At 46.3% G+C, this 26,693-nt stretch overlaps 1 protein-coding gene across 7 annotated transcripts in view; it reads left to right on the forward strand.

The window, feature by feature from the left end:
- The window catches only part of TRAK2 (trafficking kinesin protein 2), a 233,460-nt gene that overhangs the window by 127,598 nt on the left and 79,169 nt on the right, over positions 1-26,693 (forward strand). For 5 of the 7 annotated variants that reach the window (XM_030209080.1, XM_030209083.1, XM_030209079.1 and 2 more), the window contains 3 exons: positions 4,876-4,935; positions 5,399-5,475; positions 11,868-11,984. In XM_030209080.1, coding sequence (XP_030064940.1) covers positions 4,876-4,935; positions 5,399-5,475; positions 11,868-11,984 — 254 coding nt within the window. The remainder of the gene's footprint in view (positions 1-4,875; positions 4,936-5,398; positions 5,476-11,867; positions 11,985-26,693) is intronic. The other 2 variants (XM_030209084.1, XM_030209086.1) reach the window with 1 other exon arrangement.

A 26,693-nucleotide genomic window follows, 5' to 3' on the forward strand; every position in this document is an offset into this window, starting at 1 on the left:
CCCTATACTGTACCGTTCCCTCTGATTTTTGCGACCCAAGTGCATGACCCTGCATTTTTTGGGATTAAACCTTAGTTGCCAAATATTGGTCCATTCCTCTAGCTTCGCTAGGTCCTTTCTCATGTCATTCACACCCTCCAGGGTGTCCACCCTGTTGCAGAGTTTAGTATCATCTGCAAAGAGACAAACCTTACCAGACAGCCCTTCCGCAATATCGCTCACAACGATGTTAAAAAGAGCCGGCCCTAGGACCGTGTCAAAGGCTTTGCTGAAATCCAAGTACACCACATCAAGCGCCCCTCCCACATCCTGGTCATCAGTCGAAGAAGACAGTCAGATTCGTCTGACACGACCTGCCACTAGTGAAGCCATGCTGCCTCGGGTCTCGCATTCCATGTAGTTCAAAAAATGTCGCAATTCCTCCTCTTTAGAAGCGTTTCCATTAGCTTACTCACCACCGAGGTCAGACTGACAGGTCTGTAATTCCCAACCTCTTCCTTACTTGCACTCTTGTGCAAAGGAACCACATCCGCCCTTCTCCAGTCCACCGGGACCGCTCCAGTTTCTAAGGAAGCATTGAAGAGGTCCGTCAGCGGAGCCAACAGAACTTCTCTGAGTTCCTTAAGCACCCTCGGGTGTATCCCATCAGGCCCCAACACTCTGTTTACTTTTAGTTTGGCAAGCTCCTTACAAACACAGTCCTCCGTAAACGGGTCTTGGTCTACCATACATCCATCCCCTTCAGCCTTTGTATTCTGCAGCCCTACCCACGATCTTTCATTCGTGAACATAGAGCTAAAATAATTGTTAAGCAGTTCAGCTTTATCCTTATCTTCCACATATTTCTCTCCCTCAGCTTTGAGCCTCACAATTCTATTATGGCACTTCCTCTTGTCACTTACATATCTGAAAAAGGTCTTGTCCCCCAATTTTACCGTATTAGCTATCTTTTCCTCCATTTGCCGCTTCTCTGTCCTGATAGCTTTTCCAGCTTCTCTTCGCTTATTTAGGTATTCTCTCCTTTCATCTTTCTGAGTCGTCCCTCCTTTCCCTTATCTTTTCAGCTACTGCATTCGAGTACCAGAGAGGCCTTCTTTTCCTCTTACGTTTATGTAATTTTCTAACATAAATGTTAGTTGCCTTTAATATGGCTCCTTTCAGTCTTGTCCATTGCTGTTCTACATCCTTCAGCTGTTCCCATCCAGCTAACTGTTCCTTTAGAAATTCCCCCATCTCGGCAAAGTTAGTTCCTTTGAAATCCAGGACCTTCAATCTCGAATGAGCCCTCTCTTCTGTTTTAATATTGAACCATACCATACGATGATTACTAGATGCCAAATGGTCCGCCACCTTGACGTCAGAAACGCACTCGCCATTTGTAACCACCAGGTCCAGAACAGCTCCATCCCGCGTCTGTTCCATTACCCACTGCTGGAACAATTCTTCCTGTAGGGAATCTAAGATCTCTTTGCTTCTAGATGACCCCTCAGCCAGGACACCCCAATCAACATCCGGCATATTGAAGTCACCTATCAGTAGTACTTCCCCTTTCGTAGCTATCTTGCTGCTGTCTTCAATTAAGCCCCTGTCCATTTCCTCCAGCTGTGAGTGAGGTCTATATATCACTCTGATATAGATACATTTTCCTTTCCCTCTTTCCAGTTTAACCCACAGCGCTTCTTCCATACCCCACTTAAAACCTGTGGAATGTGTGTGCTGTAAAACCTATCTCTAGAGCTGTATTAAGCCACTTATCTACACAGCTGGTTGGGATTAGGGGAAGACAAGGTTAAGAAATGCACCAGAAATGCCCAAAACCACAGCTCTAAGGTAGAGATAACCAGAAATAATGCCAGAACAAGTCTTATCTGTGAGCTTCCTTCAGGCAGGAGTCAAGAAGAGACCTCGTGGTTGCCTGCAGCCCTCGCAAGCAGAAGCTTTAGCCACACCTAAGCTTTACAAATTGTCTACAAAAATTAGGTGGGGGAGGGGGAGGGCTCAGCTAAGGAAAAAGATCTAATACAGAGTTATAGCAGTTTTTAAATCTAGTACTCAGATTAAAAGATATCAATATCATATCTGGTAAAAAGGTTTGGACAAGTTCCTGGAGGAAGTCCATAGTCTGTTATTAAGATGGACATGGGGGAAGCCATTGCTTGCCCCAGGATTGGTAGCTTGGAATGTTGCTAGATTGGCCACTGTTGAAGCAGGATACTGGGCTAGATGGACCCATTGGTGTATCTCAGTATGGCTATACTTATGTTCTTTTCTAAGTCCTTTCCCATTAAGTGGTTTCTGTGTATAAGGCCAGTAATTTTGGTCCTGATACTCGGAAGCACCTACATGGTCAGCACCCAGTGCCATTAACATAAGTACTTCTCTTTGAATTTCCCACAACAGTCACTGGGCAAAATTTGGCCGTATAAACCAGTATATGGCCAAATTTAATCTGCATTAAAAGGGGCTGATCTGATAGTCACAGGAAGGAGTTCAGCATGGTGGGCAATGGCAGCCCTGGCCACAGCAGAAGCCTCTTTGTGTTTCCACCTTGACTCTTGATGTGGCAGGGTTCTACAAAAGTAGCCAAGTATCTGTTTCTCATGATCCTCGTGGTTCTGGACTGGCCCCATCACACACGGTATGCAGATCTGATTTTGTCTGTTGGCAGGATCCTCTCTGCCTATTTTGTGGGGGACAGGGGCTGCTGAGGCAGGGCCCAGTCATGATGGATCCCTTCTGGCTTACAGCCTGGCCCTTGAAAGAAATGAAGGTTATTCAGCTTCAGTCATTTCAGTTCAATCAAGGTCCATAGGTAGTCTGCGTTCTTGGCGTTTGTCTGGGTGTAATGGGTTTTTGAACAGTGGTACACTGAGCACGATATTTCTGCATGGCGAGAGGATTTGTTTTCTATTCTGGAAATTTTGCAGAGGGGGTTAGATTCAGGTGGCATTTCTTGGTGGAAGAACAAGGTCCAGGGAGCTTCTCCAATGATGCAGGTGTTGGGTGGTTTTGCAGAGAGTAAATCACTTTCACCTGCTCTCCAGGCTGTTAGGCCACAGTGGTACCATAACTTGGTCCTCAATGTCTTGATAGCCTTTGAAATTGGCCTCCTTGAAGGACCTCACACTAAAAGTGATCTCTCTGACATAAAGAATATACATTTGGAATATTTTGTAGCCTTTGGAGTAACTGCAGTTAGATTACACATCATTGAAAACAAAGATGGAAGGCATTGGCCTGACTGTGCAAGAAAAATTGTGAGATCTGCATATTATATGTAAGATTACTGCCTTACAGAGACATACTTATCAATAATATCAAATGACTTGGGACTCCTTTCTTAACTGGTATTAGCAAAATGTGGAGAAGAGTGCTGGACAGTGAGAAGCAAGGCATTGGATTACACCTGGAAGGAGGGGATGATAGTTGGTTTTTTGTATGTGTTTTTGCATTTGGCTTTTTGAAGGGGTAGGGAGGGGATCTGTGGGGCTGTTGGGAGAAAAACATTTTGTAAATAATTGCTATATGCTATATAGATATTTTGTTCTGATAGCTTTGGCAATTTTAAACTTTAAGCTAAATAAATAAATTAGAGCAGTCTTTCTAGTCACCATTTGCTCAGCCAGATGGGTGTCCAAGTTGCAGGCCTTGTTCTGTAAGGATCATTACTTATTCTTTGCAGATGGGGTTGTCTCCCTTCATACAGTTCCGTCATTCTTGCCTAAAGTGGTTTCACTCATTCATGTGAATCAGGTAGTGGCATTCCTGGCCTTTGCAGAAGGGGGAGACTTGGAACCTGCTCAGATGCTCCACAAATTGGATGTTTGCAAAGTGTTACAACTGGAAGTTAGACTTCTTCCAGAATTCTGATACTCTTCATATTATTTTAAGGGCTGTGTAAAGGAGAGTAGCTTCTAAGTTCAACATAGCGCATTGGATTAAAGTGATGATTGAAGCAGCATACATCCTTCATTAGAAACTGTTCTGGTTGAACTGAATGCGCATTCCATGCAAGAACAGATGACTTCTGGGCAGATACCCAAGCAGTGATGCCCAAGGACGTTTGCAAGGTAGCGATGTGGTCGTGCTGGATGCTGTTTTTTCACTTCTCCCTCCTCGTTCCCACTCTCTGCCAATCAATAATGATTTTCAAAAAGCCTTGGCAGCAAGGAGGGTTGTTGGGTGTCCTGGAATTTCCCTGGCTCCCTTCTGTTCATGTAAGGATAGAGAGCTGGATAGGGGCTCCCTTCCCCACCTAAGGAAAGAGAGTCCTTAGCTAGCCCTCTATCCTATTCTCTGTGCAGACTTCAAATTTCCTAATGAAAGCATGTGTATACTTCTGCTTTGGCAATTAGCCCAGGGAATTTATGTGCTTGCACTCTGTTGATCAAGTGTAAATGTTCAAATTTTATATGTATGTGCTTGAATTTTCAAAAGTATGTGTATACGTGCAAATCCCTTCCCATCTTTACTCCCAAGAATACCTCTGCTCAGTCTAGGTAAACAAAATAAAGATACAAGCTGTAAGTACATAGGTTTACCCATATATCAGGTGTGCAATGTTTTGAAAACCTATTTCCATTGTAAAGCACTGTTTTACTTGCAGAAATGCTTTTGAAGATTACCCTCATAGAGTATTCTAAAATCAAAGAAAGGCAGATCTCCTAATATGCATCCACCAGATGTTTAAGTGGCAAAGATTTTGTGAAGTTTACAAACAGAAGTTCACATTATTTTTGCTTTCTGTTGTAAAGAAACTGTGTGTAATGCAGATACTTGGAAAATCACCCCTCTAATGTACACTGTCTGGTAACAAAATATAATTGACGTATTCTGGTGTGTTTTCTCTCTCTCTCTGCTTTCATCCTATCCTAGCTTTTGCTGAACTTCCTTCTTCTCTTGATGGATCTCACAAATCCAGCAATTTAGCTCCAGGTAATTCTGGATTCTTCTCTTCCCTAGAATTTGTTGTTTTCTACCATAAGAACAGCAAGTGTTGTACCCCATAATACAGAGCATATTATCAGTATAGCTACTTGACTATGTATTCCTCAGAGTTTTCCAAGGATTTATTTCCCAATTGTCTCTTTGATAGTTTTCTTGTGTTCTTTGAAGGAAACTTCTCAGATAAATAATCAGAAACCAGAATCATCTTTGAGCAACACTAGATAACCAGAATATTTTTATCTAGTGAGTCTAGAAAATTAATAGTTCATTCATTTATAAATATGTATTAGAACCCTAGAAAATATATGTCCTTGTTTCTCTTTGATCATTTCTTGTGGTCCTTATTCTTCCAATCTCCCCTGGTTTTCTGGAATCTTTTCCTATATATTTATTGTGATTTTCTGTAGTTTTGCCTATATATTGTGGTAACTAATTTGTATTTGTTTTTCAGTTCTTGGGACAGAGAGAGTGACACAGATGAACAAAGCCTACAATGACATTGACATGGTTACCCACCTACTGGCCGAGGTTAAACTAAAATATATATATATATTTATATATATTGTATATTTGCATAGCTAGATATTTTAGTTCATATAAACATATTTCTATATACACAGAATATGGGTTTTGTATTAAAATTACAACAGTGACCTCTACTTTGCTATGTCCAATCAAAGCTATTCTAGTCTATAGAAATTTGATAGACTGACATTTTTATTACTATGTGAGAGTTGGATTTCCAAGGATTTTTTAAAGTATGGCTTAGATTATTGTGCTAAAAATATCTCAAGAGGATATAGTTGGTCTTTTAACAGACATCAAATCATTTCCTCTACTTCCTATTTTTATACTGTGCTATAATTGTCAGGGTGAAAGTCATTCACTTTGCTCAGTAGTTGGTTGAAAAGTCTGAATTTTTGGATAGGAAAAAATATACATCCTTCATTTACAACTCTCACTTTTTGCGTGCCTGACATTGGATTGATCATTTCCCTGGTATGCATGCAAATAATTCTCTTATTGATACCCACTGTAATGTTCATATTCAGTTTGGATATCTTGCTAGTATGAAGCACTTCAAGAGCCAGATTTGCCCATTTATAATGTGTTGCAGCATAAGAGCTGGGGTGGAGTTAGCACTTTGAAACTGTTTAAAGTTTGGCAGCGTCCACCTGAACTAACTGCTTAGTATATTTAGGCAAGCTTTGGCTTGTCTAGCTGAATTACTCAGATACAATTGTATGTAAAAATTTAGGCACCCCTTTTCAAATTTTATATTTTACTGAATCCCTAAGTGTACAGAAGCTAACTATGCTTAACTCTGCACTTTGTGTAGTGCAGAGTTAAGCGTAGTATGTTCTTTATTTGCTTAATCTGGTATGATTGCCATGTTAAAGCACTTTAAAAGTTAATAAATAAAAACAAAGAAGAAAAGTTGATACCTTTTGTATTAGACTAACATAATACGTTTTTGACTGCCTTTCTGTAACACCTCCATTCTCAAGTCAGACTGACTTTAATTTACTGGAAATAAGAAAACAGTGAAAACAGCAGGTGCCGAAGTTTTTGGGCATCCTTTCTGTTACATTTTGCTACCTCTTTTGACTGAAATAAATAGCAGTTTGGGAAAAATATATGGCTCCCTGCTTGGTGTCAAATCAAACTCTGAGGTGCTACAGATAGACCAGTCTAGGACCCGCCCTGGAAGATTATGGCATAAGGGGTATTATCTGCCTCCTCCCTGGGATTGTATATAGTTCATTTGGATTTGTGTTTAATGATATACCCTGCAGCAGTTTTGATGGGGTTTATTTATTTATGCATTCTTGTATCCCGCTATTATCCAAAAGCAAGTTTTGGTTCAAAGTGGGGTGGAGTTACAATAGTATTGTGCAATGTGGAGAGAGCATCTATAGTTTGTGTGGTTATTCATAGAGTTATTGAAGAGATAGATCTGAAGAGGAAAAGGTAGTGGTAGCTTTTATGTTCAGTTGTAGAGTTTTGGTGATATTTATTCATATAGTTTTTGAAGTGGTAGATTTGAAAGGAAGGCAATGATATCTTTGTGATTAGCTGTAGAATATTTTGAAGAGGTAGGTTTTCATTTCTTTTCTGAATTGGAGGAGATTTGTGATTCTTCTTATGGTTTTTGGTATTGAATTCCACCATTTGGAGCCCAGGTAGCTAAATCCTGCTGTGTAGGTAGTTTTGTAGATGGTGTTTTTGCAGTTGGGTAGATGTAGGCTTAGGTAGTTTCAGTTTTCTGGGCTGGCATTTAATGTGGTGTATGACAGGTTTGGCCCTAATGCTTCTTTGGTAGCAACATACTGGAGAATTCCTGGCTGCACCAGCCCTCATACTGGTGATGTCACTGGAATAGTTCAGTATCTCTACCTCTGTCTGCTGGTAGGGGGACTCAACCTAGTAATCGGGACTGGTCTAGCAAGACTCAAGGAAAGGAAATTAGCAGGTATGACTAAATTTCACCATGAATCAACTTGAAGGGTCTCCAAACTTTTGCACCTGCCATATTTATTTTTTAGGATTACAGTGAAACCTCGGTTTTCGTCGACTACGGATTTCATAGTTTTCGGTTATCATTGATTTGTTTCGCGAAATTTTTGTCTCGGTTTTCGTCGGTCGCCTCGGATTTCGTCGGCGTTAACCTCAATAATTTCTATATACTGTATATAGCAAGGGCTGGGACGAGTATACAACATCCGGGGAACTTCCGACGCTCCTTCACTTTGCATACACACGAACAAAACCCCGCCTTTGCGTTGAGAGGAACTCCTTGCGTACAGGCAGCGTTGATTGAGAGATAGGGGCCAGGATTGCGTGAAGACTGCTCGCGCTGCCATGGTGCCTCGGTTTTCGATGAAAACCGAGGTTTCACTCTATTTTTGATCTGTTGTAATCATGTAGAGCATTCAGAAACAAAATTATAACCCATTTCATCAGTGCCACACCAGTCCAGAGCAGTGGGATTTTTCTTCTTCCTAGCAGATGGAGACTAGCAGATCTACTCATCTTCCCTATATATTCTGGTGCAACAGGGCAGCCTGTCATTATTGCTTTGATTCTACCAGGGAGTACTGGCTAGTGCAACACAGACACAGGCTCAAGTTAGATAAGGAGACTATGTAACTGAAGCTTGGAGCCCAGGGCCTGTGGGGGTTCAAGTTCAAGTTTATTAAATGTGATATACCACCTATTACAAAGATCTAAGCGATTTACATCATAGCTCATAACAAACATTCAAAACATAAAACTCATAACATAAAATATCAGATATATCAATCCTCCTGTATCCCAAGGTCTGCACCCATTTAAATTAATAAAAAAAAAAAAAAAAAGTCAATATTCAAAGCAATTTAACTAGCCAGAAACCACTCCTGGCTAGTTAAATCACTTGTTCGGGACCAACTGCATTTTTCAGCGGCACTAAACTGGTTAGTGCTGCTGTTTCTCAGGTATACAGTAGGAACCTCTTTTATAGTAAGCGCCTCCTGTTTGGACAGTTTAAGGAGTAAAAGATTTAATTAACAAAAAAAATAGAAAAGAAAGAAAAAGATCAGGAGGTAACAAAATGAGGAGAGGAGGCAATCAGAATTGCCTAATGCAGCTTCAATCCATGGGATTCACTGGAGGCAGAAGTCTTCTGGGGATGGTGGGTCTTCAAAGTAGTTGGGCCTTCAGGGCACATGGCAGTCAAGGCCGAAGCCAGAAGTGAGCCATTAGGGACACCTTACAAAATTTAGGGATGTACCTTGTCTTAAAGACAGCACATTTTGCTTGTGTTACCCAAAGTTTTCCTTTCTCTCTCAGTGTGGCAGTTCCCATACAGGGGGTCCCTCCACATTTGCTGTTCTCCAGTCCTCTATGACCACTCCTGACTCTAGAGAAGCATTGAAAAGGTCAGCCAGCGAAGCTGCTAGAACTTCCCTACGTTCCCTCAGTACCCTCTGACTTAATTCCATATTCCATTACAACTTGACTCTGGCCTCTTACTTGGCCTGTGAATACAGTACTTTTGTCAAGGAAAATACTGGGTCATTAGGCTTCAAAACAAATTTTTTTTATGACCAAAGCCACTACCTTTTTGAAGTTCTCTTAAATGTAAGAGAGTTTAGCTTCTTTAGTTTTGAAGTTTAACTGTCCTAGAATCCCTATGATTAAATATGGAAATTTTTGTAATTGACACTCAAGCAGGAAAGCAAAATTGAACATTTGTTTCAGCTATCGATATTTTTGAAAATCCAAGAAACACACAGAAGGAGTAGCAGTGCATAATACCCACTTAGAATTCAACAGCTTCCTCCTTGCCAAGGTTGACCTTAAAGGGTCTGTGCCATGCACATTACAGAAAATATGTGAAGAACATAGAATGAGTTCTGGCAGCCAAGAGATGTACAAGGAGCAGAAATTCAGTGCAAGAACTGTAATACCACTTACACCCTGAGGGTTTTATAATGTTACTAGTAAAAAAGGCCCGTTTCTGACACAAATGAAACGGGCACTAGCAAGGTTTTCCTCGGAGTGTGTATTGTTGTGAATTTAGGGGTCCAGAGCCCCCCAAGAAGGCTGGAGTGGCCTTAGATCTGACTCCATCTCTAAATAGCACTAGTACCGGGGTAATCAAGGAGTTATGAAGTTCTAAAAGGAATTGCCACTAAGAGAGACGTTAGGTCTAAGAAAAAGATACCAGCCTTATGACAAACTGGATTTAGATTACAAGTTATACAATGCAGTGAAAGATAGCCTGATACAGCAAAAGCATTTATACTTACAGCCTTTCATCATTAAGTGAAGCCCACAAATCATCATTTGGAATGAGGAGTTTATTTACCAAGATACAAGTCAAATCAGTGATTGACAACAGGCACGTACAATCAATTAATTATAGGAATATAATAATCCAGCTGCAAACAGGTGTTAATTCCTAATCTTTTATAATTTCTTTTACCAATTAGAGGTTTTACAAGGGAAAGCAATTAGGTAATTTGTCAATTCTGCTGGACACATTGGTTTCCCTTGGAGAGAGAGAGAGGCAACCATTTTCTCTCTAACTTAAACCAGGAAATACCCTGATTTTTATAGGTGCCCTCAGGATATGGATAATATGACAGTAGATATACCTGATTGGATCTATGCTAATGTCATGGTTGTCACTGATTGGCTCATGCTAATGAGTAGCTTCTATCTTGCTAACATGGTTTTGTCTTTAGCTCGCTTGACCACAAATCTTAAGCAAGACTCTGCATCCAGCTACACCTTTCCTTTCTCACACCATGGCTGATCACAATCCTGCTCACAGGAAAGTCTCATTTCTCAACTTGTTTTTCTAACTTACATTAGAGAAAATTCCACTTTGTAACAGATACGGCTTCCATTTTGTGCTGAAATCCTCCATTTTGTTTCCATATCTATTGACCTAACTTTTCCTAATTTAGCTTATTTAGGCCTCAATCCGGGCTACAAACTAGGCCATACTTTTCCAGTAAGCTCCCAGTTATGTCAGCCATCAGATTTCTGACTCAGCCAAGGTCTGTAATAGCCTGAGCTCTATAACTGGGCCCGCCACCATTCCAGTGGGGGGGTCTCTGGCTGTACCATAATTATACAGTATGTTTGAGAGAGTGTATGTGAGAATGACTGTGTGTGAGAGAGAGAGTGAGTCTGGGTGCGAGTGTGTCTGTGAGAGAGAGTGTGTTTGTGAGAATGAGAGTGTGTGCAAGTGCGTATGTGAGACACAGTGTGAGAGAGTGTGTTTCACACAGATACAGTGTGTGCGAGAGAGAGAGAGTGTGTGTGAGACACAGACTCTCTGTGAGACTGAGTGTGTGAGTGACTGTGTGACACATAGAGAGTGAATGTGATACAGTGTGTGAGAGTGAGAGAGAGAAAGACATTGACTGTGAGAGAGAGTGTGTGTGTATGACAGAGATACCTCTCCCTCTCTCTGGTGTCAGGCCCCCCCCCCCCCCCCCCCTCTCTCGCTGGTGTCTGAGCGTTACTGTGCAGGACGCTGAGCTCTGGCTGTGCTTCAAGGAACTGACCAATCCTATTTAATAGAATGCACCTCCAACATTCTGAAGCTGAGAAACCTCGTGTGGTTGGTCACTTCTGCTTGTGACGAACCCGGAAGTACGTGATGTCAATTCAGGAGATAGATACAGAGAGCAGGAATGCCTCAGCCATGCAGTCAGCTTCAGAATGTTGGAGGTGCGTTTTATTATATAGAATGAGAATAATCTCATATAGTAGAATGGATTCACCTTACTTAAATGGCAGACTTGTGAAATGTTATGACTATGTAATATGCTTTGAAATCCCTTTGGGATCAAAAACAAATACATTGAACAAGCTATATCTAAAGCTAAAGTTCTATCCACTCAGTTTGACTCTGAAAAATAGGAAACATGATTTTTCTATTAAATCCAGCTATAACAGTTTCTACATTTAAAGCCTGTTTAATGCTCAGGAAATGGGTTTTATAAAATTATGCACCTATATATGAAGATGCAAGTTCTGATAAGAGTATGTGTACTATTATGTGAAGCATACGTAAATGTTCTGGGGGCATTATTTTGGTCAGAGTTGGAGTGGATTTGCAAGGTATATGTGTACTTAGTAAAATATTTATGAACCCACAAAGAGTACGTGCACATAGTTTGTTCTACCTTGAAGCAGGTATTAATTGTACAAGACCATTATGCACTACTTGGGCTAGTTGTGGAAGCCTATTTTATAAAGCCACCTACACCGATAAGTTGCCATTAACAATGAGGCATACATTACTTGTGTGAATTTTTTTATAAGCACCCTCCTCATGTTTTTAGAGGCCTTAAATAAACATGTTTACTTAGAGGACAACTATTCACTGGGAAATTAACAAATTATGTATCTCCGAGCAGAAAGACCGGGATCTGGAGCTTGCTGCTCGGATTGGACAGGCTCTTCTAAAGAGGACCCATATCTTGACAGAACAGAATGAGTCTGTGGAAGAACAGCTGGCTCGGGCCCTAGACCAAGTAAGTAATGTGCAGAATATAGGTGGGAAAAGTGATCTGTTGTAAGATTAAGGTACCTTATAGATTAGTACTAATGAATTGTGGTTATAACTCTTTCAGTATGAATGCCAGTTTGCTTGTCTTTTGATGTCCTTTTTTGTTCTCAAACCTAAGAGAGGTTAGACTAGTGAAGACCAGAAAGAAAGCCTTTTCTTATATTGATGATTCTCTTTGGAATAAAGTTCTGAGAGATTTAGATTAGGTAGAATTGCATAGACTTTGGAAACAGTTTTATTCTCATGCTTTGGGGGATGGAGGAAGATTAATTTGAGAATATAATAGGAATTTTGTTTTGTGGTTTGCCTGATTTGGTGTGATTTTTATGGCGTTCTATTAAAATTTTACTGTTTTGATAACATAGTAATGAATGTCTGTACAATCAATTCAATCTGCCCAACTTGCTGGCCAGAGTTATATCTGGCAGTCTGCGCATGTTTCACTTCTTTATGATTAAACAGTGGCAAAACAAAAGAAACCAACAAAAACCCTCCCAGTGGGCGACAGCGGCTTACCGGTGTGAGAGAGCACAGCACCAAGGTTCTGCCACTGGTGCTCCCAGCACCACCCCTACATGGTTCCCTTTGCCCCCTCCTGGCACCAGTGGTGCTCTTGGGTGTCAAGCAGCACTTTCTGGAGGAGATGTGACTCTTGGTGTACACAGCTTTTGCACTTCTACATTCCCCACTCATCTTGGTCACATGTCTACACTCCTGCCAAACAGCAGCTCAAGGTCACACCCTTCTTGGTGCCCACGTCTCTCTACTGTTGTGTCTCCCCTCTACCTCTGACACATGCACACTTGCTTCACAGTGCCCACCCAGACCAACCTCTCACCGTACTAAACCCAGGCTATGAATAATCAACACAGTCTCTGCCACAGAGGCCTGGGGATCTAGCCTGTATCAATTCAAACGTTTCCACTCTGATGCCAACTTGCCTTAAATGGCTGAGATTTTTGCCCTCCTAACTGCCCTTGGCCCCTCCGCTGGACCTCAGCTTCATTTTTCAATCATCCAGGTGCACAGAGAGTGGGGCAGATGTGGCTCCATAGCTCCCAGCATGTCAAAATGATTTAAGCAAGTCAGACACAACATAAACTGGTCCTCCCTGGGCACAAATGAGAGGTTGCTTCATATTGGAAGTACTCTACACCTACTGGACCCCTCAGAGACACTATCAGAAAATGCACATACCATGACATTAATGAATTGCACTCTCATACTCCAGGGTTTGTGGATTATAATCTCTGTCCTTTTACATTTACTCGCCTTTCCGTAGTACTTGCATTGTACCACAAAGAGCTCCCTTCTTGATTTAAAAGATGTAACACATATAGGCACCCTATCCTGGTATGCATTAATACCATGTAGCTCACACAAAAACAGGATTTGGGATAAACAGCTGCTTCTTATTACCAATACCCCCAGCCCTAGGCAACTGATAGTAGTAGTGGTAGTGATAGCCACCCTTCCCTAGGGGTTCTGGCTTGCACAACCCCAGGGGCTATATGCTCCCTTTTCTTCCCATTCAACCAGCCTTTCCCATCTACCCACCCGGTCCTTTTGCCTTCTTTCCTATACCTATAATTCAACAAATCCACTGCTGATCCTTGGGGATCAGAGCCATTGCATCTCATTACTGTTCAGATTCTGATGAATTCACAGTGCTGGTCTGTCATATTGTATATTTTGTTATACTCCGTAATTCACCAGAGTCATTTTGGATGGGCATATGATTTTAATTAATAAATGTACTATAAAGATGCATATTTTACAACAGTATCTGAAATGTTGTTTTGCTCTTGTGGAGTCATGGGTATGGATCATGCATACGGCCTTTCCAGCATATCCTCTTCTCCCTCTGTCTCCAGCAGGAAGCTGGGGACCTTTAAGCAGTTTTCACATCTTCTTGTGTTAGGCATCAGACAAACTGGATGCAGCCTTCCTCTTCTGCACCTTCTTGCCACTGTTTTGAAAAGCGTCCATAATGCATAATTTTAATTAATTCCATAGGGTTAATATTGAGCATGGTTTAATGAGGCACTGGTTAAACCATGCTGACCAGGCTGGGAGCAGATATTTAGTAGCACTTAACCAGAAAGTACCACTGAATATCTGATCTGACCACTGCAACACACACTGTTTAATGCTGGGGTGGTCCAGGGGCAAAGTCAGGGCAGAACGAGAAATTATCCAGTTAAGTGCATAATTAATGCCACACTGGGAAAATACCAAAGGTCTATCGAGCCCAGCATCCTGTCCACGACAGCGGCCAATCCTCATATTACAGTTAAATTCAGAGACAAAAAATATTTTTTTCTACCTTTGTTGTCTTGATCATTGGTTTGGTCCCAGTGTCTCCTGCTTTGTTTTTTTACTTTTTCCAGGGTCTTCTGTCCTTTTGACATTTCTTCTCTCTGTGTTCATTATCCATCTTTCCTTTGCATCCCTATCCATCCTGTCCATCTTCTCTCTCTCTCTCCCTCTCTCTCTCTCCACCTCCTTCCTTGGCCCAGGGTGTGTGTCTCTCTCTCTCCCTCTCTCTTTGCTATTCCTCCCCTCTGCCATGGCAGAGAACTCAGAATGCTGCCCCTCTCTGACAGTCGTGGCCTTTACCCTACCATGTCTCACCCAAAGGAAATTGCATCAGAGAGAAAAGGCCCTGCCTTTGGAGGACCAGTGGACAGGTGAGAGGTACCGGACCTAGGCAGGTTGAGGAAGGCAGGATTGAGCTGTAGGTGGGCCTCTACCATAGGGTTGGCCTGGGCATTTTGATGGCTAGGGATAGTACTGACATTCTCCGAGGACAAGCAGGCTGCTTGTTCTCACTGATGGGTTGACGTCCTCGGCAGCCCCCTCCATCGGAAAGTTTACTAGCAAAGGCCTTTGCTAGTCCTCGCGCGCCCATGCGCACCGCGCATGCGCGGCCGTCTTCCCGCCCGAAACCGGCTCGAGCCGGCCAGTCTTCTTTCGTCCGCGCTCGGTACGGTCGTGTTACGCCGTTCGTGCCCCAGAGAGTCGACCTCGCGCGTCCTTTTCGACGTGTTTTTTCCTTGTTTTCTTTTAAAAAAGTTCGGGAAGCGCCCCGGAAGTGTTCCGGAAGACCCTTTCGGGTTTTCTGCCCTTCCCGTAATTTTCTCAACTTTTGCCCCGTAAGTTTTCTTTCGTGGTCGGGGTAGGCCTAGTTTGGCCTCGGTCGAGATTTTTCTCCCTTTAAATTTTGGTGCTTCAATTTTCGCCATTTCGGCCTTTGATTTCGCCGGCGTGATTTTTCCGCCCATGACATCGAAGCCTTCCAGCGGCTTCAAGAAGTGCACCCAGTGCGCCCGGGTAATCTCGCTCACTGATAGGCACTCTGCGTGTCTTCAGTGTCTAGGGGCCCAGCACCGCCCTCAGAACTGCAGTCTGTGTTCCCTGTTACAAAGGCGGACTCAGGTAGCGAGATTAGCCCAGTGGAACGTTTTGTTCTCGGGCTCTTCGTCGACATCGGCACCGGAGGCATCGAGTGCATCGACGTCGTCAGCGTCCGGACCATCTTCCTTGGCTGCCGCTCCATCGACTGCATCGAGGCATCGGACCTCTGCATCGGCGCTGAGGCATCGGGCGACTGCATCGACGTCGGTGGTACCGAGGCTTCGTCTGCTGTCGTCGTCGGACGGAGGTGCATCGTCAGGAGTGCAGGTGAGGGCTGTCCATTCCCCTGCTGGTGGCGGTGAGCCTTCGGGTGGGTCTCCTCCTACCCTGAGGGCTCCTGCGGTACAGCCCCCCCGGGATCGACCCTCTTCGGTCTCGGCCCCGAGGAAGCGACGGATGGATTCTACGTCCTCCTCGTCGGTGCCGGGGAGCTCCGGTGACATGCTTCGGAAGAAGTCGAAGAAGCATCGACACCGGTCTCCTCCCCGTGTCGGCACCGAGAGCTCTGGGTCGCCGAGGGATTCGGCACCCAGCAGGCATCGGCACCGAGAGGACCGCTCACCCTCTGTTCAGGAGGTGTCGATGCGCTCCTCTCTGGACAGCCCGGAACAGCCTCCTCGCCCGGAACAGGTTCTGACGTTGACGCCTGCATCGACCTCTCAGCCTTTTTCTGCAGCCACTCTGAACGAGAGCCTCCGGGCCGTTCTCCCAGAGATTCTGGGAGAGCTGTTGCGCCCTACCCCTCCGGTACCGGCGGTGCTTGCGCCTCCGGTACCGTCGAGCGTGGCGCCGGCTGGTCCATCGCCCAGGTTGAGGTCCCCGACGTCGGTACTGCGTGCGGTGCCGACCGCGGCCACCTCCCAGGAAGGCTCCCCGACTACGTCGGCGGAGGGAGCTTCGCCGATGCGGGCGAGGGAGTCTACCTCTCGACGCCCCCATCGTGGACGTGGCTCCACGGAGTCGAGCCGGGCGAGGTTGCAGACACAGGTCCGTGAACTTGTGTCTGACACCGAGGGTGAGGCCTCGTGGGAGGACGAAGAAGACCCCAGATATTTCTCTGACAAGGAGTCTGAGGGTCTTCCTTCTCCCACTCCCTCTCCTGAAAGGCAGCTTTCTCCTCCTGAGAGTCTGTCTTTCGCTTCCTTTGTCCGGGAGATGTCTACGGCCATCCCCTTCCCGGTGGTTGTGGAGGACGAGCCCAGGGCTGAAATGTTTGAGCTCCTGGACTATCCTTCTCCACCTAAGGAAGCGTCCACTGTTCCCTTGCACCATGTCCTGAAAAAGACATTGCTTGCGAACTGGACCAAGCCATTAAGTAATCCCCACATTCCCAAGAAGATCGAGTCCCAGTACCGGATCCATGGGGACCCAGAGCTGATGCGCACTCAGTTGCCTCATGACTCTGGAGTTGTGGATTTGGCCCTAAAGAAAGCTAAGAGTTCTAGGGAGCATGCTTCGGCGCCCCCGGGCAAAGACCCTAGAACCTTAGACTCCTTTGGGAGGAAGGCCTACCATTCTTCTATGCTCATGGCCAAGATCCAGTCTTACCAGCTCTACACGAGCATACACATGCGGAACAATGTGCGGCAGTTGGCGGGCTTGGTTGATGCTCTTCCCCCTGAGCAAGCCAAGCCTTTTCAGGAGGTGGTCAGGCAGCTGAAGGCGTGCAGAAAATTCCTGGCCAGAGGAGTTTATGACACTTTTGATGTTGCGTCCAGGGCCGCTGCTCAAGGTGTGGTGATGCGCAGGCTCTCATGGCTGCGTGCCGCCGACCTGGAGAATAGACTCCAGCAGCGGATTGCAGACTCGCCTTGCCGTGCGGACAACATTTTTGGGGAAAAAGTCGAGCAGGTGGTAGAGAGTCTCCACCAGCGGGACACCGCATTCGACAAGTTCTCCCGCCGGCAGCCTTCAGCATCTACCTCTACAGGTAGAAGATTTTTCGGGGGAAGGAAGACTGGTCCCTATGCTTCTGGTAAGCGTAGGTACAATCCTCCTTCCCGACAGCCTGCGGCCCAGGCTAAGCCCCAGCGCGCTCGCTCTCGTCAGCAGCGTGCGCCTCAGCAAGGCCCCGCGGCTCCCCAGCAAAAGCAAGGGGCGAGCTTTTGACTGGCTCCAGCAGAGCATAGCCGACATCCCAGTGTCAGTGCCGGGCGACCTGCCGGTCGGGGGGAGGTTGATAGCTTTTCACCAAAGGTGGCCTCTCATAACCTCCGATCAGTGGGTTCTGCAAATAGTCCGGCAAGGATACACCCTCAATTTGGCCTCAAAACCTCCAAATTGTCCACCGGGAGCTCAGTCTTACAGCTTCCAGCACAAGCAGGTACTTGCAGAGGAACTCTCCGCCCTTCTCAGCGCCAATGCGGTCGAGCCCGTGCCATCCGGGCAGGAAGGGCTGGGATTCTATTCCAGGTACTTCCTTGTGGAAAAGAAAACAGGGGGGATGCGTCCCATCCTAGACCTAAGGGCCCTGAACAAATATCTCGTAAAAGAAAAGTTCAGGATGTTTTCCCTGGGCACCCTCCTCCCCATGATTCAGCAAAACGATTGGCTATGCTCTCTGGACTTGAAGGATGCCTACACTCACATCCCGATACTGCCAGCTCACAGACAGTATCTGCGATTTCAGCTGGGCACACGCCACTTCCAGTACTGTGTGCTACCCTTTGGGCTCGCCTCTGCGCCCAGGGTGTTCACAAAGTGCCTAGCTGTGATAGCAGCGGCACTTCGCAGGCTGGGGGTGCATGTGTTCCCATATCTCGACGATTGGCTGGTGAAGAACACATCCGAGGCAGGAGCCCTGCAGTCCATGCAGATGACTATTCGCTTACTGGAGCTACTGGGGTTTGTGATAAATTATCCAAAGTCCCATCTTCTCCCAATGCAGAGACTCGAATTCATAGGAGCTCTGCTGGATTCTCGGACGGCTCGCGCCTATCTCCCAGAGACGAGGGCCAACAACTTGTTGTCCCTCGTCTCGCGGGTGCGAGCGTCCCAGCAGATCACAGCTCGGCAGATGTTGAGATTGCTGGGCCACATGGCCTCCACAGTTCATGTGACTCCCATGGCCCGCCTTCACATGAGATCTGCTCAATGGACCCTAGCCTCCCAGTGGTATCAGGCCGCTGGGGGTCTAGAGGACGTGATCCACCTGTCCACGAGTTTTCTCAAATCCCTGTATTGGTGGACGATTTGCTCCAATTTGACTCTGGGACGTCCCTTCCAAATTCCGCAGCCACAAAAGGTGCTGACCACGGATGCGTCCCTCCTGGGATGGGGAGCTCATGTCGATGGGCTTCACACCCAAGGAAGCTGGTCCCTCCAGGAACGCGATCTGCAGATCAATCTTCTGGAGTTACGAGCGATATGGAACGCTCTGAAGGCTTTCAGAGATCGGCTGTCCCACCAAATTATCCAAATTCAGACAGACAACCAGGTTACCATGTACTATGTCAACAAGCAGGGGGGCACCGGATCTCGCCCCCTGTGTCAGGAAGCCGTCAGCATGTGGCTCTGGGCTCGCCGTCACGACATGGTGCTCCAAGCCACATACCTGGCAGGCGTAAACAACAGTCTGGCCGACAGGTTGAGCAGGATTATGCAACCTCACGAGTGGTCGCTCAATTCCCGCGTGGTACGACAGATCTTCCGGGTGTGGGGCACCCCCTTGGTAGATCTCTTCGCATCTCGAGTGAACCACAAAGTCCCTCAGTTCTGTTCCAGGCTTCAGGCCCGCGGCAGACTGGCATCGGATGCCTTCCTCCTGGACTGGGGGGAGGGTCTGCTGTATGCTTATCCTCCCATACCTCTGGTGGGGAAGACTTTGTTGAAACTCAAGCAAGACCAAGGCACCATGATTCTGATTGCTCCTTTTTGGCCGCGTCAGATCTGGTTCCCTCTTCTTCTGGAGTTGTCCTCCGAAGAACCGTGGAGATTGGAGTGTTTTCCGACCCTCATCACACAGGACGAAGGGGCACTTCTGCATCCCAGCCTCCAGTCGCTGGCTCTTACGGCCTGGATGTTGAGGGCGTAGACTTTGCCTCTTTGGGTCTGTCAGAGGGTGTCTCCCGCATCTTGCTTGCTTCCAGGAAAGATTCCACTAAGAGAAGTTACTTCTTCCATTGGAGGAGGTTTGCCGTCTGGTGTGACAGCAAGGCCCTAGATCCTCGCTCTTGTCCTACACAGACCCTGCTTGAATACCTTCTGCACTTGTCTGAGTCTGGTCTCAAGACCAACTCTGTAAGGGTTCACCTTAGTGCAATCAGTGCTTACCATTATCATGTGGAAGGTAAGCCGATCTCAGGACAGCCTTTAGTTGTTCGCTTCATGAGAGGCTTGCTTTTGTCAAAGCCCCCTGTCAAGCCTCCTACAGTGTCATGGGATCTCAATGTCGTTCTCACCCAGCTGATGAAACCTCCTTTCGAGCCACTGAATTCCTGCCATCTGAAGTACTTGACTTGGAAGGTCATTTTCTTGGTGGCAGTTACTTCAGCTCGTAGAGTCAGTGAGCTTCAGGCCCTGGTAGCCCAGGCTCCTTACACCAAATTTCATCATAACAGAGTAGTCCTCCGCACTCACCCTAAGTTCCTGCCAAAGGTCGTGTCGGAGTTCCATCTGAACCAGTCAATTGTCTTGCCAACATTCTTTCCCCGTCCTCATTCCTGCCCTGCTGAACGTCAGCTGCACACATTGGACTGCAAGAGAGCATTGGCCTTCTACCTGGAGCGGACACAGCCCCACAGACAGTCCGCCCAATTGTTTGTTTCTTTTGATCCCAATAGGAGGGGAGTGGCTGTAGGAAAACGCACCATATCCAATTGGCTAGCAGATTGCATTTCCTTCACTTACACCCAGGCGGGGCTGGCTCTTGAGGGTCATGTCACGGCTCATAATGTTAGAGCCATGGCTGCGTCGGTAGCCCACTTGAAGACTGCCTCTATTGAAGAAATTTGCAAAGCTGCGACGTGGTCATCTGTCCACACATTCACATCTCATTACTGCCTGCAGCAGGATACCCGACGCGACAGTCGGTTCGGGCAGTCAGTTCTTCAGAACCTGTTTGGGCTTTAGGATCCAACTCCACCCCCCGAGGGCCCTGTTTGTTCTGTTCCAGGCTGCACTCTCAGTTAGTTGGTAAATTTTTTAGGTCAATCTCAGTTTGTCCTCGCCGTTGCGAGGCCCAATTGACCATGGTTGTTGTTTTGAGTGAGCCTGGGGGCTAGGGATACCCCATCAGTGAGAACAAGCAGCCTGCTTGTCCTCGGAGAAAGCGAATGCTACATACCTGTAGAAGGTATTCTCCGAGGACAGCAGGCTGATTGTTCTCACAAACCCGCCCGCCTCCCCTTTGGAGTTGAGTCTTCCCTTGAAGTGTATTGTCTTGCTACATACTGGACTGGCCGGCTCGAGCCGGTTTCGGGCGGGAAGACGGCCGCGCATGCGCGGTGCGCATGGGCGCGCGAGGACTAGCAAAGGCCTTTTGCTAGTAAACTTTCCGATGGAGGGGGCTGCCGAGGACGTCAACCCATCAGTGAGAACAATCAGCCTGCTGTCCTCGGAGAATACCTTCTACAGGTATGTAGCATTCGCTTTCATGTGGCCCTGTGTGTATACGGTTTTAATTAAAAATGATGGAAATAAACTGTTACAATGGCTATTCTGAAAATATTTCTAAAATACAGTTTTTAAACTTGCCACAACTCTGGTTAATGATGCTTTCTGTGTATATTCCCATGGGCTGCATAAAATTCAATGGCAAGCCACGTTTGGGCTGCAGGTTGTTCACCCCTGTCCTAACTTGTATGGATAGTTACCTGGAAACCAGCACTGAATTTTGGCTGGATCCAGATAACTTTTTGCGTTGGTGAAACTCCAGTATATTCAGTGTTGGTACCCGGATAGGGACCGGCACTGAAATCTTGAGCCTAAGTCATCCTTTGGCAGTCAGCATTTATTTTTAATCCGCACGTTACAAAAAAAAGTTTGGACAAGGCAGTCAGCAGTATTTAAGAAAATTGCATCATATTTCAAATATAAAAATTATAAAACACATTTAGAATATCATATTCAAAATAGAGATTGCAATAATCCCACTTGAGTTTCAGAATCCCTTAATCTCCACCCTAAACAAGATTTATTTATACTTAGACTCCACTTTCTGTGGACTAAAATGGATCACAATATGGCTCTGGATTTGGTGATTTATTGAGTTAAAACTTCAGCATACTGCTGAAGCTGTGCCCATCTGTTTTTGACAAGGTATATGTGCATCATCCCTGTCTCCACCTAATACTTTTTCTCCCTTTTATCTTAGGTCACCCTATAGGAATAAAGGGATACCATCTGCATATGACACATTAATCTTAGAATGCATTTTATGAGTCAAAACCATTTTATGATAGCTATGCAAGATATATAGTCTTTATTCAATAATATACAGTAAATTTGTTGTCTTATTCTTACACACTGTGTTCCCCCAGGGGCGGACTGACCATTCGGGCAACCAGGCAGTGCAGGGCAGTGGGGGAGTCTAGTACTTCCCTTCCATATGCCCGATAGCGCTCTCTCCCCTCCGTCTGGTTCCGGGTATAGGACACTCCCCTCTCCAAACCACCCTGTCCTTTCCTCCATGCAGGCAGAGCACCGTGAGCTACACTGGCCGTCTGCCGCTGACACTGGAATGTGTCTTTGCTGCGGCCTGTCCCTTCTTATTTTTTTCCCAACATTTTATTGAGCGGCCTTCCACCTTCTGAAGTAACTTCTTTCTTCCGCAAGGGTGTGCCGCGACAGAGGAAAGTTCCGGCATTAGCAAATCAGACCCGGGGGGGGGGGGGGGGGGGGGGCAGGCAGACATTGCCTCTCTAACCTAAAAGCTGTTCTGCTGCCTCTGCTAGGCAACCCCATTATATTAGTATTTCAATAGGAAGTTATTTGTTCAAGGTATTTGTTCATTTCTATGTTTTGAATAGTTGTGAATTCTTTTGGAGTGAAACTCACTGAGAGCAAAAAAAAAGTGTGCTGTGGATTGTAGATGCTGTTCTCCGAACACAAGCAGGCTCCATATTCTTACATGCAACGGCCCAGGAGACCGGAACTTTTCTTTCGAAAAAACTAGAAGTTTGTAGAATGCTCTGTCGCGTGAGCCGCTGCCCGTGACGCGAACCTGACTAAACCAGTTCTTTTTTTTTTATCTGCGCTGCGAGAGAGTTGTATGTATCGCTGCACCTTGTTTTTGCTGGCCCAGGAGAACGCTTTTTTCGCGTTTATCGTGCCCTCTTCTTGTTTTCTTCTTATTTTAAAATTTTAAAAAAAAAGTGTTGTTTTCACCTTATTTCTTTAGTTTTTCCTCAAATTTTTCAAGTTTCCTTTCTGTTTTGTTGCGGCCGCGTCTTTTTTTCCCTTTTTTGGTGCCTTTTTAATTAGGCACAATCGAGCCTTTTAATTTCGCGGACGCTATTTTCCCGCCCATGTCATCAAAGACTCCAGCGGCTTCAAACGCTGTACTCGCTGCAACCGGACCATCTCAAGTACCAACCCTCACGCGTGGTGCCTCCAGTGTCTTGGGCCGGATCATCTTCCAGCTGCTTGTAAGCTGTGTAAGTTAATGAAGAGAAGGACCCAGGTGACTCGAGAGGTTCAGTGCGAGAGACTTTTTTCTGATCGGTCCGGTCCTTCGACATCGGTACCGAAGTCGGTGGCGTCGACGTCGAGGGAAGCAGCACCGAGAGTCCAGGTAATGGCTACCGAGAGACCACGTCAAGCTGGGAACAGCGAGGCATCGAGTTGGTCTCCACCTGTCTCGAGGCCTACTGCTATGCAGGCCCCCCGGGACCGACCTGAGTCAGACCCGGCCCCAAGGAGGCATGAGGATTCCACGTCCTCCTCGGTGCCAAGGAGTGTCGATGATGGGCGTTGAGCGAAGGCGAAGAAGCACCGTCATCAATCTCCTTCCAGACATGGTACCGAGGGCTCCGGGGAGCCGAGGGAGTCGGCACCTGTGAAGCATCGGCGCCGGGAGGACCGCTCACCCTCCATTCAGGAGGTGCCGATGCGTCGGTTGTCCGGCAGCCTGGTACTGGCTCTCAAACCCCCTCAGATTCTGGCATCGGCTCCTGTACCGGCCCCACAGTCTTTTCCGATGGCAGCTCTCGATGAGCGCATTCAGGCCCTTCTTCCAGAACTTCTGGAAGGATTGCTTCGTCAGTCTGCCTCGGTGTCGGAGGTGCTTGCGCCTCCTGTGCCGACTGCTGAGACGGCATCTGGGCCGTCAATTGTGCGGAGGTCCCTCAATTCTGTTCCAGACTTCAGGCCCATGACAGACTAGTGTCAGATGCCTTTCTCCTACATTGGGGGACAGGCCTTCTGTATGCGTATCCTCCCATACCTCTAGTAGGGAAAACTCTGCTGAAACTCAGGCAAGACCGCGGAACCATGATTCTGATTGCACCTTTTTGGCCCCATCAGATCTGGTTCCCTCTTCTTCTGGTGTTGTCCTCCGAAGAACCATGTAGGTTGGAGTGTTTTCCAACCCTCATCACTCAGAACGAGGGGTCGCTTCTGCATCCCAACCTCCAGTCTCTGGCTCTCAGGGCCTGGATGTTGAGAACTTAAAAGTTGCCTCTTTAGGTCTTTCCGAGGGTGTCTCCCAAGTCTTGCTTGCTTCCAGGAAAGATTCCACAAAAAAGTGTTATTTTAAATGGAGGAGGTTTGCCGTCTGATGTTGACAGCAAGATCCCTTTTCTTATCCTACATGGACCCTGCTTGAATACCTTCTACACTTATCAGAGTCTGGTCTTAAGACTAACTCCATAAGAGTTCACCTTAGTGCAATTAGTGCTTACCATCAACGTGTAGAAGCTTCTTTGGTCTCCTCTCTTCCAAAAAAGATAAAACATCAATGCCAGTTGGCAAGTGTACACATGTTCCCTTAGGAGAGACGCAGAACAAGCTTGTTCCTGGCATTGATGTTTTATCTTTTTTGGAAGAGAGGAGACCAAAGAAGCTTTTGTTGCAGTATATTTTCAACAGTGTAAGTCTTACACCATATCATCAGAGGTTGTTCAAGACCCCTGAGGCAGGCCTTTGGCCTGAAACACGGCCTTGTCAGGTCGTTTTTTAATACAATACAGCATTTTATTATATAACAAAGCATTTTTTGGTATCCTCATTTATTTTCCTCACTTTTTGTTTCATATGACATATCAGTATATTCAGTGTTTTCAAAAATTGCATCAGGCTATCAAAAGGAAAACCATTCCTTCAGACCACTAGCTTGAGTAGCTATCCAGAGCTACATGTGTGATACTCAGACACAACTTGGAAGTATTCAAAAAATGTGGACATTTACCTCGAATTCACCACTAAACCTTCTCCTCCTCTTCAACCTACAAACCCTCTCCCTCAACCAACCAACCCAGGCCTCCTTCTCTTCTTTTCCTGATATCACCGAAGAGGAAACCGCCCATCTTCTCTCCTCCTCGAAATGCACCACCTGTTCCTCAGACCCCATCCCCACCAACCTACTTAATACCATCTCTCCTACTATCACCCCCCCCCCCCCCCCCCCCCCATCTGTCATATCCTCAACCTCTCTCTCTCCACTGCAACTGTCCCGGACACCTTCAAGCATGCTGTAGTCACACCGCTCCTCAAAAAACCATCACTTGACCCTACCTGTCCCTCCAACTACCACCCCATTTCCCTCCTACCCTTCCTCTCCAAGATACTTGCCGTTCACAGCCGTTGCCTTGATTTTCTCTCCTCTCATGCCATCCTCGATCCGCTTCAATCTGGCTTTCGCCCCCTACACTCGACAGAAACGGCACTATCTAAAGTCTGCAATGACCTGTTCCTCACCAAATCCAAAGGTCACTACTCCATCCTCACCCTCCTCGACCTATCCGCTGCTTTTGACACTGTCAATCACAACCTACTTCTTGACACACTGTCCTCTTTTGGGTTCCGGGGCTCTGTCCTCTCCTGGTTCTCCTCTTATCTCTTCCATCGTACCTTCAGAGTACACTCTCATGGTTTGTCCTCCACCCCTATCCCGCTCTCTGTTGGAGTACCTCAGGGATCTGTCCTCGGACCCCTTCTTTTTTCAATCTACACCTCTTTCCTGGGCTCCCTGATCTCATCTCATGGCTTCCACTATCATCTTTATGCTGATGACACCCAGCTTTATCTCTCCACACCAGACATCACTGTGGAAACCCAGGCTATAGTATCGGCCTGCTTGTCCGACATTGCTGCCTGGATGTCCAGCCGCCACCTGAAACTGAACATGGCCAAGACCGAACTTCTTGTCTTCCCACCCAAACCCCCCTCTCCTCTCCCTCCATTCTCTATCTCAGTTGATAATACCCTCATCGTCCCCGTCTCATCTGCCCGCAACCTCGGTGTCATCTTTGACTCCTCCCTCTCCTTCTCTGCGCATATCCAGCAGATAGCCAAGACCTGTCGCTTCTTCCTCTTTAACATTAGCAAAATTCGCCCTTTCCTCTCTGAGCACACCACCCGAACTCTCATCCACTCTCTCATTACCTCTCGCCTTGACTACTGCAACCTACTCCTCACTGGTCTCCCACTTAGCCATCTATCCCCCCTTCAATCCGTTCAGAACTTTGCTGCACGTCTTATCTTCCGCCTGAACCGATATACTCATATCACCCCTCTCCTCAAGTCACTTCACTGGCTTCCGATCAAGTACCGCATACAGTTCAAGCTTCTTCTACTAACCTACAAATGCACTCAGTCTGCAGCCCCTCCTTACCTCTCTACCCTCATCTCCCCTTATGCTCCTACCCGTAACCTCCGCTCTCAAGACAAATCCCTCCTTTCAGTGCCCTTCTCCACCACTGCCAACTCCAGGCTCCGCCCTTTCTGCCTCGCCTCACCCCATGCGTGGAACAAACTCCCTGAGCCCATACGCCAGGCCCCCTCCCTGCCCATCTTCAAATCATTGCTCAAAGCCCACCTCTTCAATGTCGCCTTCGGCACCTAACCACTACACCTCTACTCAGGAAATCTAGACTGCCCCAACTTGACATTTCGTCCTTTAGATTGTAAGCTTCTTTGAGCAGGGACCGTCCTTCTTTGTCAATTTGTACAGCGCTGCGTAACCCTAGTAGCGCTCTAGAAATGTTTAGTAGTAATTCTGCTAGTGGTCCAAATGTAAAGTTGTTGACTAACTTCTGTACAGTTTTATTTTTTTATTTATTAATATAGCCCATTGCATTTAACTATCTTTTTTTTTTTT

This window comes from Microcaecilia unicolor, chromosome 7, assembly GCF_901765095.1.
Source record: "Microcaecilia unicolor chromosome 7, aMicUni1.1, whole genome shotgun sequence".
Lineage (NCBI taxonomy): Eukaryota > Metazoa > Chordata > Amphibia > Gymnophiona > Siphonopidae > Microcaecilia > Microcaecilia unicolor.